The 13867-nt window shown below is 35.2% G+C and overlaps 2 protein-coding genes and 1 non-coding gene across 3 annotated transcripts; 2 read left to right on the top strand and 1 right to left on the bottom strand.

The window, feature by feature from the left end:
• Window positions 1–777: 777 nt before the first annotated feature.
• On the bottom strand, window positions 778–3124 carry LOC148919885 (uncharacterized). Its single transcript, XM_089046605.1, has 3 exons — window positions 2817–3124; window positions 1485–2273; window positions 778–1374 (listed from the first exon to the last, which is right to left on the bottom strand). Exons 1-3 carry the CDS (start codon window positions 2827–2829, stop codon window positions 1340–1342), a joined length of 837 nt encoding a protein of 278 aa, XP_088902731.1. The 5' UTR covers window positions 2830–3124; the 3' UTR covers window positions 778–1339.
• A 4233-nt stretch (window positions 3125–7357) lies between these two features.
• On the top strand, window positions 7358–7437 carry TRNAL-UAG (transfer RNA leucine (anticodon UAG)). The gene has a single exon. It is a non-coding gene; the product is annotated as a tRNA-Leu (tRNA).
• Window positions 7438–8796: 1359 nt separating this feature from the next.
• On the top strand, window positions 8797–10323 carry LOC103322122 (uncharacterized). The gene is made up of 2 exons (XM_008224004.3): window positions 8797–8993; window positions 9996–10323. Exons 1-2 carry the CDS (start codon window positions 8856–8858, stop codon window positions 10095–10097), a joined length of 240 nt encoding a protein of 79 aa, XP_008222226.1. The 5' UTR covers window positions 8797–8855; the 3' UTR covers window positions 10098–10323.
• Window positions 10324–13867: the final 3544 nt, after the last annotated feature.

Below are 13867 nucleotides of genomic sequence, written 5' to 3'. Positions count from 1 at the left end.
TTCAGTGTGTTCGAGTTAAGTGTTGATTGAATCCATTTGAGGTAATCTAACAATTTCTTTACTTGGATTCTGTGGCATGTCATGGTTCAAGATTATTTCTTCAAAACTGAAACTTTCTTCCTCATCTATTTCTTGGTCAGTTTCTATAAAGACTGCTCTTGAGGTTTCTATGAATCTAGTAGCGTGTTTGGGACAATAAAATCTGTATCCCTTTGTTCTTTCAGGATAGCCAACAAAAAAACCACTTATGGTTTTTGGATCCAACTTCTTTTCTGCTGGATTGTAAGGTTTTGCTTCTACTTTACAGCCCCATATTTTCAGATGTTTAATGCTAGGCTTCCTTCCATTCCACACTTCATAAGGAATTCTATTTATGCTTTTGGTTGGAATTCTATTTAGAATATAGTTGGCTGTTTTTAAAGCTTCTCCCCAAAGAAAAATTGGCATATTTGTACAGCTCATCATACTTCTTATCATGTCTTTCAATGTCCTATTTCTTCTTTCTGAAATTCCATTTTGTTGAGGTGTACCTGGGTTGGTGTACTGAGCTATAATTCCTTCTTCTTGAAGAAACTTAGCAAAGGGTCCAGGATTCCTTCCAGTCTCATCAAACCTTCCATAGTACTCTCCTCCTCTATCCGATCTAACCACCTTTATTTTCAAGTTCAACTGGTTTTCTACTTCAGCCTTATAAATTTTGAACTTGTCCAACGCACTTGATTTCTCTTTAATGAGATAGATATATCCATATCTTGAAAAATCATCTGTAAAAGTTATAAAGTAGTTAAATCCCTCATGAGTTGGATTTGGAAAGGGTCCACATGTATCCGTATGAATGAGTTCCAGTAAACCTTTGCTTCCCAATGCCCCTTTCTTTCTTAAGTTGGTTAATTTCCCTTTGATACATGGAATGCAAACTTCATCTTCGTTTTCATGATTCAATGGTGGTAAGACAGATTCCTTACACAGTTGTGTTATCCTTTCTTTTGAAACATGTCCAAGTCTTTTATGCCATAATTTGAAGGAAATCTCATTGGTTTTGGTTTGCACAGTGTTTATTTCCATTTCAGTTCTTTTGCAGTTTAATCGAAACATTCCATCAATGAGACTTGCTTTGCCAACTAAATCTTTATTTCTGAAAATAGAACAACCAGTTCCATCAAAATTCAAACTGAACTTTGATTTTACAAGTCTAGTAACTGAAATCAAACTTTTCTTCATAGAAGGAACATAAACTACTTCATCTAATTCCAAAACAAAACCAAATTCTAACTTGATTCTAACTGTCCCTATGTAATTAACTTGGACTTCTTCTCCATTTCCCACGAACACCTTCACTTCATCCTTGCTTGGCAGCCTCTTGCTTGTAAACTCCTGCAAGGAATTAGCTACATGAATAGAAGCACCACTATCCAACCACCATGAATCACATGAGAAATTAACCAAATTAGATTCGAAACAGACCAAAATCAGATTGTTATTACCTTTTCCCTTCTTCTTTTCCAGCCACTTTTTGTATTTCCTGCAGTATCTCTTCATGTGTCCTGCTTTCTTGCAAAAGAAACAACCTAATCCAGTTGTAGGTTTCAAAGCCTTATCTGTACTGTTCTCCTTTTCTTTCCCAGCAGCAGGCTTATACTTGTTTTCTTTGTTCTGTTTAGTCTGAACCATGTTGACCATTTTGGCTCCCTTTTCTCTTATGATATTGTGCTCTTGTTGGACAGAAATAGTAATAAGATCATTCAAGGTCCAGGTCTTCTTCTGAGCAATGTAGGTTTCCTTGAGAGATTTAAACTCTTTAGGCCATGAATTCAGTGCAAAATGGACCATCATGTCCTCATCTACTGTCATGTCCAGCTCTTGTAATTTCGTTCCTATGTCAATCAAGTTCATGATATGAGCTCTCACACAACCCTGTCCATCATACTTCATATCAATCAATTGATTCAGCAGGGAACTCTTGACAGCTTTTTCAGATTCCTTGAACCTTTGTGCAATTGACTCATAGTATTGCTGTGCATTCTTAGATTTAGGAATGCTTCCTTTCACTGATGAAGACATAGCCCTTTGCATGATTAACATAGCCATCTTGTTTGCCTTTTCCCATTTGGCAAACTTAGTCTTAGTTTCTGCAGAAGCATCTGCAGCTGGTTCCTGGGGAGGTTTCTCTCTGAGCACAAAATCGTAATCCAGAAAACCTAGAGATATTTCCAGATCTTGTTTCCATTTGCTATAATTTGATCCAGTCAAGGTTTCGATGGAGTTGTGATTCACTGTAGAATTTGCAATACAAATTAAATAAAACTGTCCCTAAAACTTTACTTAAACATGTTATCTCATACCTTTGGGTTTAAGTTTAAACATGTTCCAAAATCCTAGATAGTTAATCGTACAAGCTTCCTGCGCAAGTAACACACATCTGTGGATGTAAAGATACTCACAAGCCAGTGCAATCAACTGTCCAGATTGTTCCATAAGTGCTGTGATCAATCTGTACAACTTTCCATTTGTGGATGGAGAATCATATAGAAGGCTATGAACACTGATGCAATTTTCTGACCAAACTGTTAAATTCAAGAACTCCTACACAGCCTGAGCAGCTGTGGCTTACTCATTCTGCATAGCAGTTTTCAAATTTTGGTCAAAACTTTACGAGCAGAGATAACCTTATGCTCTTTTAACAGTTAAGATTTGCAAACAAAAGAAAAACTGCATACTTTATAGCTTACGATCAATTAGTCAGATTAAAGAACAAAAGCCTAAAACTCTGATACCACATGTAAGTCTGTACTAAGCCTTTATGCAATAATACTAACCTTGTTCAGCCATTGTAGCAGTAGAGAAATCTGGTTTCGTCTAGAAAGTCTTCTTCCCTCTGCAGCTCTTGATGTCTCTGTCTCTTAGATAGGGTAAGTACTGATTTTAGAGCGTGTTTGCTGCAAGGGAAGGGACCTCTATTTATAGATGCATCACTACGAAAACCTTGCCTATCAAGAAGTATTCGAGTGTCCTTTTTGCATTAGAATAGGTTTGTTTCAATCCATGTTGTATTAGGAATCCTGATAATACTTGTGTTTGATTTTAATAAGCTCTGTACAAGCATTATCTAATGAGGATTGAGTTGTATCTCCTGATCAAATCAAAACCCGAATCCTCTTAGGATTAGAAGATCACCTTTTATGGATTAAGACAATAAATTGTCTTACAGTGAGCTAATTTTCCGAGGCATAGCACAAAAAGATATGGGGATAAAGGATCCCCTTGGTGCACCCCACTTTTATTGTATTCATTAGTGATCTTCTTTTCGAGTTTCCAAAGATAGGGACGATACCTTCTGCACAATGGTCTTTCAATCCCATCCAATCTAGCCAAAGCCCTTTTTTTCTTCTGGAATAAAGCACCAAAAATCTCTTGATTCCAAGTTTTTAGCGCATGGGTGAGATCTTGAATTTTTTGAATAATACCCCTAGTATCAATTGGCCAGAAATTCTTCAAAAAATCATCAAACCCATCATGTTTAAGCCACATAGCTTCAAAACGAAACGGTTTGAGATGACTATCACGAATATGCATACTATCAAGGGTTTACTAAACCCCTCTATCAATCCTTCTCCAAATAGTTTCACCATTGTCCCTTTTATCAATCCAAGTGTAAGAGCTGCCAACAAATCCAAGGTCCACAAGTTTATGAACCTAAATCCAGTTAGCAAGTCCACATGGCTTCCATCTGTCACTCCCACCTTTCCTTTCATTAGAGCAAACAGTCTCATTAAAATCGCCAATAATGGTCTATGGCAGATTATGAGCAGCGCCAACACCCTTTATGTTTTCATTGTTTTATTTTCATTTCCATAAAAATTATTATTTATTTGATTATTGGTCCACATGGCTCAAATTCAGTGGGTCAACATGGAGCTATGAATGCCACATCATCATTTAACGGAAAACTTAACAGTTAAACTAACAGAGGTATGAAAGTGGTCCTAAAATTAAGGTTTAGGTATGAGACTAGGACCAAAAAAACTTTTTGTAGCAAAGTCTAAATTTCAAAAAACTTTCGGGTAATAGAGTGAAATATACCCTAAAGAGTTTGTTCAATTTCCCATTTGCACTTGCATGCAAATTCTTTCTAAAATAAAATAGTCAAACACAACTCTCTCATGGTCATGGAGGTGTCATTCTCATTCTTTCCCAGCACCCTTGTGCCAATAGCATATGATAAGAGATATTTTATTTTGAACTAATTTTTTTAATTTATTTAGAGACTAATTTAAGTTGGGTTATAGGGAGGTGGTGGCTAGCTAGGGTTAGGAGGGGACTGTTGGTAAGGATTGGGGTTGGGAGGAGAATGAGACATAGATGTTTTATTTTATTTTGAAACGACTTTTTATTCTTTATTTTTAAAAGGAATAATTTTTTTTTAATAATTTATGGATTGAATTGCCCCTCAACAAATAATATTAAGTTTTAAAATATTTAAAAAAACTACATAAACCCCCCAAACTCTAGGATCATTTTCAAGTTCATACCCACCTTTAGAGACATTTACGAGTACATACTCAAACTCTCCGAAAAACCTACAAATTACCCCCACCGTCAATCAAACCTTTAGTAAATTTGTTAAATGCTGATGTGGCAAATATGGGCTCCATTTTTTAATGACGTGGACCTCCAAGTGGACAAAAAAATCTTTTTTTTTCAAATATTAAAAAAAAGTTAAATTATATTTAATTAATTAATTAAAATTGAAAATTAAAAACATAAAAATCCATGACCCTTTCTCTTCCCCACCCAGCCAACAAAAAATTCATTATTCTTACATGTAGGAAAAAAGGTTAAAATTACCACTAAAAACTAAGTGGCACTACCATCTCCGACACCTACCCAGCCTCCACCACTCCGTCACCCACCCAAGCCTTAGCCGCACCATACTCGCACCATCAACTGCATCACATCAAGTTCTCTCTGTCCAATGAGATGATAACACAGAGCCCATCCCACCCAATTCTCTCAGCCCACCCAACTTGTCGAAGGTGAAGAGGCGGATGAGCCTGTGTTAAAAGCAAGGTCTTAAATATCGATAGTTTCGAAAATATCGGTGGTTCAAAAACACGGAAATATCAATGGAAATATCGGGAAAATATCGATATCGATAAAAATTGAATAAAAACCACGGAAATTGTCATAAATACATGGAAATTTTTAATGAAACTTTAGAAGAAGTTTATTTAGTCAATCATCTATTATTTTGACACAAAAAAATTGGAAGGAAATGCATTGCATAGTGGGTTTGAGTGATTTAAATTGATTATATTGCGAGCTGACAAACTCTGTGACTTAGAAAATCTAGAGTAATTAATGAAAGAGAATTAAACACCCCCTAGTGATTTATTTATCATTTTTAAGTACAATATTTTACACTTTATAAATTGCATTGTAAGATACATGAGTAACCTTATTTCACAAACGTCATTGGACATGGTACATATTCTTATATTTATTATTTATCAAAAATTGAAAAATAATTAAAGATGTAAACCAACTTGATTTTTCATGAAAATTAGGCACTTTACCATGCTTAAAAAATATACAAATTTATAAATAAACCCAATCCTAGACATATATTTATAAAAAAATCCAAGCACTATTTAAACATAGAAACACACCCAAAATCAACCCCAAAGTCAACTTTTTGGGTGTGTTTATAAATGGGTTTTGAGTGTGTGTAATGATGGGTTTTGGGTGTGTTTATATGTTTAAATAGTGCTTGGGTTTTTTTATAATTTCAACCCCCATTTTGGGTGTTTTAGTGAAACTCCCTAAAAAATAATAGTGATGATTGAAAATTAACTAAGAATATAAATAAATTTATCCAAGGAAGAATTAAATAGTAAATAAAGAAAATAATTATAGAGATATAAGTAATTAAGCAACAATTTGAAGGGAATTTAGTAATGTAAGTACTTATAATGAATAATAAAATAATCAATAACATTAAATGGATTAAATATAAAAGAAATAAATTATATTAAGTAATTAAGTAACTGAACAACAAAATAAAACAATAAGTAATTATGTTAATTTCTATTTTGAGAAACAGCTTGCAAGTATTATAAATACAGATTCCATAGCTTATTATCACAAAGTGATGACTTGCGTGGTGGTTGAGTGGCTGCAGATCTTCGAATTGGGAAGGGGTTTGAACCCCAGCATGCATGAAGTAAGTTTTCTTTAATTTTTGAAAGTTCATATCGCGATATTATCGATATTATCGATAATATCGCGATATATTGACCATTTCAGATTGAATTTGAATGAAAATATCGGTCCTGATATTTCGGCGATATTATCGATAAATTGATGAAATATAAATGGAATGTTGTGAAAATATCGGGACAAAAAAAAACGATATTATCGCCGAAATATCGGCGATAATATCGAAATTTAATTCCTTGGTTAAAAAAAAGGTATGTCGTAGCTTGTTTGGAAGGTCTTCATCTTGGGTTGGGATCGATGTTAGTTTTATTGGGCAAGCCATTGGCCCTGTACGACTCTGACGAGCTCTTCTTCTTCTCTTCACCGCGAGACCAAGTTTACCCAGTTGAATTTAACTTGAAACCCATATATGGGTTCTTTGTTTGTTAAAAAGGTTCTTCCTTTTTTTCTTTTCTTTTTTTTAGAACACTCAACCCATATCTGGGTTGTTTCATACTGGCAAAACTTAAGGGATTTTTTTCTCAGTAAAGAGTCCAATTCCATTTTCCATTTTCAGAAAAGAATTTAATTTAATTTTTTTAAATTTATTTAAAAAACAAAAGAATTGTTTATTATATATTTTGCTGAGAATCCACGTCATCAAAAATAGGGAGTCACATGCCACATCATCAAAAATGGGAAGTCACATTTACTACATCAGCATTTAACATATTCATTAACAGTTTGTATAACGGATGGGGCAATTTATAGGTTTTCCGAGAGTTTGATTATGTACTCGTAAATGTTTCTAAAGTTGGATATGAACTTAAAAATGATCTAATAGTTTATAGGGTTTAATGTAGTTTTTCCTTAAAAAAATTGATAAAAATTGAGAATTGCCCTTAAATTGCTTCAAATTGAAATCACATGGGTAAAAATGATCAAATTAAAACTACATAAACCTTAGTGATAAAAGTGATAAACTATAAGGACCAAAAGTTACGTTTTATCCATTTAAAATGACTATAAAGTCCATGCATCTGAATGAAGCCCAAGAAACCAGTGAGTCGAACTCAAGCCCGTAACAATCTTCAAACGTATGTTCCTATAGCGTGGCAACATTACTGATATTTATAAATTTAGGCCAAGTACTTACCAATAAGACGGTTTGGCCGAGTGGTCTAAGGCGCCAGATTTAGGCTCTGGTCCGAAAGGGCGTGGGTTCAAATCCCACAGCCGTCATAACCTTTTTGGTTTTTATCTGGTTATTGTCCATTTAGACGACCCAAAAAAATATTGAACTGAATGCTTAGAATTTTATATGTAATAAGCTAACGATGTCCATGTATGGGTAGGTGTGATTTATGCTTTGTATCTTTGTTTGTTTTTGTTGGTCGAAAACATCTTCCGTTATTATAAAGCCAAACTCTTTTTAAGGATAAAAAAAATAAGGCAGAAGTTAACGGGGTCCAGTCTAATTTTTATCTCTTCTATTATCTGATTATCTGTATTCTATAAAAATAGGATTCATTATTTGATTATTCTTGTAATTTTAATTTTTTTTTAATATGAAAAGTGTGAATTTACCATATTGTCCTCATTTAATTAATAATTTCGATTCTTAATGTTTGCATTTTCTTGTATTTTGAATGTTTCATCATTCTTTATATAGATGATATATAATATTATAATATATATTTTATATTTTATATTAGTTTTAGGATATTTACCCTAAAATAAAATAATATATTAGGTTTTTTGTCTACAAATTAATTATAAAATTTATTGATCTCTCTTCTACTAATTTTCCTTCTTCTAGGTTAGTTTATGATAGTGGCATTAAAAACTCCTAAAATTTTAACCTTTCTTTCTCTTCCTCTTTTGTTTAAAGCTTTGTGAATTTCTTATTTTTCTCCTCTCTTTTTTCATGTATGAGTTGGGTACCTTAATATTTTGATTTATGATTTTTTTTTTCTATTTCTTCTCTTTGTTGGAATATAAATTATTAAACTTTAAGTCTTTAATAGTGTAGATGATGAAATAACCAATTTAAAAAATGAAATTCATGACAATTATGAAGAGAAGACAAGTTTTATTAAGGGCCCCCTCTCATCTGAAATCTTGGCTCCGCCATTGCTTGCAGACCAATAATCTCAAGTTCAACCCTCATGACACTTTGATTCCGTGTGTGAGAAAATCCTCTTCTCCCAATATCTCTTGTATATATTTTTTAAAAAAATGAAGCAGAGAAGTGGAAAACTTAAGTAAATATAATAAAAGAATAGCATGTTGGTCCATGGAAAAGAAGTTTGAAAATGAAAAATAATGCGCGCATTCACAAACATGCGTGCTTGTATTGACCAAAAAACAAATGCATGCTTCTAACTGCTAGTGAAAAATAATGCGCGCATTCCACAAACGTGCATGCCATTAACAAAGCAAGAAAGGAAAAAAAAAACCAAAAACACAGACATAAGAGAGATTGTCAAATGAGCTAAATGGGCTAGATTGGTCTATAGATTTGGGCTCAGCCCATATTATTTCCCAAGTGCTGTGGTCCATGAAGCCCATACTATGTACTAACCCAACCAATGCAATAGAGACAAAAGAGACGGCAAAAAAAAAGACCGTGCGTGAGAGAAACAGAGGGAGAGAGAGAGATGGCGGGTGCGTTTTGGGGGACGCGAGTGCTGGAGATAGTGAAGAAGCACGACTCTGGAGGTCTAGTGTGGAAGAGAATAAAGCTGACCACCACCCGTAAAGCCAACGCCAAGAAGCGCCTCCTCCGTGTTTGGCAGGTTCTCTCCTTTCTCTTAAGTTAATAATACCATTTCTGATTTATCCGTCTCTGATTAGGGTTTAGGGTTTTAGTAATACCGCCGATGTCGGAGCTATTTACTTGCTTGAAATCGGAATATTTGATTTTAAAAGTTATGGGTTACGTAATTAGAGGCCACTGGCCAGGCAGTAGAATCCGCCATTGTTTTGTGGATGTGTCTTGTGCTTGAAAGTCGTAATGTGCATAAACCCCAGCATATGCTGAAGGGCTCTTGAGTTTTGGCAATTGAAAAATGAGATTCCCGGTTGGGTTTTCTCAAGCATACTTTTGAGAGATAAATTACAGGAAAAAGGATTAAGCTTGGTCTTGATAGATGGCCATACAGCATTGTATTGGATGGAAGAAATGCTATCCTGTCATCTTCTTTCATGTGATCATAATTTATGGTCAGTTGACAAGGCCTATTAGGTGAAATGCCCTATGAAGGAAACTATGTGAGATATTTGCAAAAAAAGTTTGATTTTTTCGTAGTTTGATGGAAGATAGGTTCAAGGCTAATTGTTTTTCCTTTGAATTTTGGTTATTTGTTTCAAGCATATTTTAGACCCTAGTCATCAATGATTGAGCCTGTCTAATTCTATTGTAATTTTACGGGTTCTTTATGTATATCTGTTCTATTGCATACGCTGAGTGCTTATTTTGGCTGCTTGTATAATGTGTTTCTGTTCTAAATTGGTCAGTTCACCTCGTATGAGCAGTCCATCCATTCCAATGATAATCTACTTGCATGATCTTACCCATGTGCTTATGTAATATCTGCTTCCATTTACAAACATGTCTGGTGGTGGGTCGCATAAGGAGCTACAAATTAAGTATAAGCTTAGATGAAATCACAGCCGCTTTGTTGATTTGTACTTGTACACTCCGAAATCTTCATTGGGATTTATATGTTGTGTTACACACTTTGAAGATCCTCTATTTAACTGATATTGAACTTATGGAAATGCCCCTTTTCTTGCAGAATGAGGCTGTTCTGAGGGCATGTGCGGAAACACCTACTTCACAATCATCAGGAGCTGCTGCCAGTGGAGTCTGTGAGAAAGATAGCACAAGTAGCCAATAATGAGGTAGAATGCTAGGCAAACTTGGAGGTGTTAGTTTGGTCATCCATGTAACCTTCAAATGAATACTATCCTGAACCTCCGTTTTGATATTTCTATTTCTAGAGTAGAGCATTATGTACGGAAGCTTTTAAGTCATTGACTAAATACAATTATAATCATGTGTAACCGGGTTAACTCTGATGAATTTTGATGGTCAATAAGACTATTCCGAAATTGCTTGCTGCCGATGTGCATCTCAAACCTGAAGCTTATTGGTTTTATGGTACTGTTGTTGCTCTGTAGGATTGTGTCTCAGAGCACATCATTCAGTAGAGTCAATGCCAGCCACATCAGAGTCTAAAGCAGAATAGGATTGCATATTTGATAGTAGGCCTTAGGCTGAGATTGGCTGTTGGGGTTTCAGCACATCTTAAGTTGTGCATCTTATCGCTATTTTCCTTATGGCGGAAATCTCTCTAGAGCTGTCGTAATATTTACTTCTAAGTAGTGTTTGAAAAGTCCCTTCTAGAGGGAATCTTTGCACTTCCACATTCTCCTACACATGATAATACTGAATTTGTCACCGGATGATGCGTGGTCCATGTTTTATTTATAAGAAAACGGGGTTGGGATGAAATGTGGACACGAAAACTGCGGAAATAATGGTTGAAAACTTCCTTTCCAGCCCCCTTCTTGTGTTGTTGTTAGACTGATTTTGACATTAAACAAGTTGGTAAATTAGTCTATTTTCGTTTCTGTATATGTCACTATTAACTCACAGAATATCAACAGAGATACTCCAAAGCCAATCAGTGAGATGAATTTACAGTTTTGCACGCAACCATGATGCCTCTTACATGTGCGGCTTCTGGGAAAAATCTTATGTGCGTTCAGCTCATGTGTACTGTCTTGTCTTTTTTATATGACTTATTGCTGCAAGGAAATTTGAGATTTTGACAAGTTAATGCATCTGTGGGATGTTGAAATGTCTCACTTTTCTGCTGCCAAAAGGAAGCAAATTCATAATCTTACTCCATATTTTGGCACTTTACACAAGCGAAAAAAAAAAGGTACCTTCTAGTACACAGGGGAAAAGGCAAGAAACTACTCAATTCATCATGCAGGAGGGTTGTTGCCGTCCCTTATTATCTGTCAATGAGCTCAGCACTCTAAAGTCCTTCAATGCTGAGGCAACATCTTGGATTGCCAAAGCCACACACCAAAAAAAAGAAATTAATTAATTAATTTAAAAAAAAACATGGACCCATTTATTTCAACTGGGCACACAGTTCACATCTTGTGCAATAGTAGTTGGTATTAGCTTTTAAATCTGTTGATGGTGAGCTGTGGCAAAATGGCTGCCGTGTTGGGAGGTATTTCCTTTTGCCAAAGGGCACCTGCCCACTTGTTAAGCGCATCAACGATCAATATTTAAAAGAAGGAAAGAAAAATAAAAAATCTTCACCCTCCACGAGATTCTCAGGCTTTGGATACCTTTTGGTTGTGTGTGTAGATGTAATTAGGTTTTCCTTTTTAATATGGGTTTTACCATTCACCTCATCATATTCATGACAGTTGGACGTAAATTATGCCAGTTAATTAAGGTATTTATAGACTGTGATTATAATAAATTAAGAGGTCCACCCACATTAATTTAATTTAAATGTGAGAGATTAATATTTTGATTTGACCATGCCATTAAAAATTGGAGATGTCTCTGTTGCATAGATACTAAGCAACCCTTTAAAAATTTCTCCCAAAAAAAAAAAAACCATATACAAGTGGTTGGTTTTGGGAACTGGTCAACATACACAAATTGATAATACATTCCCTGTCTGCCTGGTAATGCTTTCTAAAATGTCAGAAATGCCCCTCCGTGACAGAGACTCAAATTGCCCTTCTAGTGTTTCTTTTTGTGATTGACCTAATCAGTTTAGCTGTGGTGTGTGGTCTACCATGACGGGCTGCCCACGTGATTGACAATTTGAGAACCCAAGTCAGCAATCCACAATCCAATCCAATCCAATCCAATCCCATCCCATCCCTCTCTCCTCTCCCTCTCTCTTACATACACACAAATTTCTTCATCTTCATTTTTTTTTCTTTTTTCTTTTTTGGGGTCTGTCATGAAAATGAAATTAATATAGAGAAAAAGTGACGTGAAGAACTCCAAAAGCCTTAGGAGATTCTAAACCACTGTCACAAGAAACTCTGGTCGGCATATTTTATTTTCCCTTATCTATTAATATTATTTTTGTTTCTCCCATCTGTTTATAGCATGCCAAATTAATCAGACTGACAATCAATGGCTTACTATTATGCCGTCCTTTGTCCACCTGATGTCCACTTGGCACTCTCTCATGGGTTTCCAATCCTATCTACCCTATGATCTCATCCTCCATGTCTCATGTCTGTATAGGACAACAACCTACCTTGTAGGTTTTGTTCCATCATATTTTACAATTTTTTTTTCTCTCTTATTTTTCTCATAATCGTATTCACAAATTGCCCTTGTCAACACCAATGTTACAAGCACTCATTTTTTTATCTGACAGTTGAGAAGATACTCTATCTGTTATGTTGATTGATGTCTAAAACTTGAATGAAAGGGGACGAACTCACTGATCTAGCCAACGACATTATACGCGTATGCAAATTGAGAAAATTGTTAATGATTATTGTATTATGCAAAAAAATCATAACTATGATGAGTTGTGTACTTTGTTTATGTCTTTGATAAAAATATTACTGATGATGGAGTCAACTATATCAGGCTCGTGGCTCTTGCATGTATGACACGTGTGTGTTACAGATGAACAATTTGGTATTTTTCACCGCAGTGTTTTTACAGCCATAGCAGAGCAGCAAAATTACAGATGAGTGATTTGATATTTTTCTTGAGAGTGAGTTTACTTTGTTGCAAGTTGCAAGGAAAACTTGTATATAAAATGCTTCCCATCATTAACATGTTTGACAATGTGTGTTTGATAGTTTAAACTGTTGGATTAAGAGGTACCGTTTACGTAAACTAGCAGGAATGTGCAAGAAATGATATGCTTTAGGAAATTTAAGGTCATGGCCGATGGATCAGTTTTCTTAACTTGGGACCCTCCAACTGGCCATCTCCCACATTTTCTTTTCAAACGCAGCTGTCCCTGGTAAACAATAATCCACTGTGTTTTTAGTCCCTCCACTCTCACCAACTGGTCCTGAAGATTCAAAACTTAGTTAACCCTGTTCCCCTGCAAGGCCAAACCTACTCTCTCATAGGCCCTCTTTTCTTGTAGGACACTTAAAATAGTACACAATTGTAAGAAATGTTTGTGGAATACTATGTCAGAATGTCTGTTTTCTTGGAATTAGATTCCGTGATGCAGATTGGAGTACATTTGAAGATTTGTGTGACGGCTTGGAGTTCTTGGAGATTCGATCCATTTGAAAACAATGCTTAGGAATTGGGTTCCCTTTGAGTGATTTTACTTTCCCCAAAGGGAGAAAGGGAACCTCGTGCGAAGCTGATCTTTGCGAAGATAAAAATATTCTAATTCTTCTACTCCTCCCAAAATCTAAGGAAGGCTTTTGGAAATTTCATGTTATTGATGTACACTTTCGCTTGCTTTTTACTCTTGGGAGTCTCTTTTCAACCCTTGATATTCCCCTTGAAAATAGCATGGTTTTTCTATAAAGAAATTATGCCGCATGATTTGCAGAACATGTTCAGATTACGAGTGTGCTTGCTTCTCCAAAAAAATTCAATTCAGATACTGCAAATAAAATGGAACATCAGATA

This window comes from Prunus mume, linkage group LG2 (assembly GCF_029339155.1).
Source record: "Prunus mume cultivar Tortuosa linkage group LG2, ASM2933915v1, whole genome shotgun sequence".
NCBI lineage: Eukaryota > Viridiplantae > Streptophyta > Magnoliopsida > Rosales > Rosaceae > Prunus > Prunus mume.
Note: the sequence above shows the minus strand (reverse complement) of the source record. Positions and strands in the feature narration are given on the sequence as shown.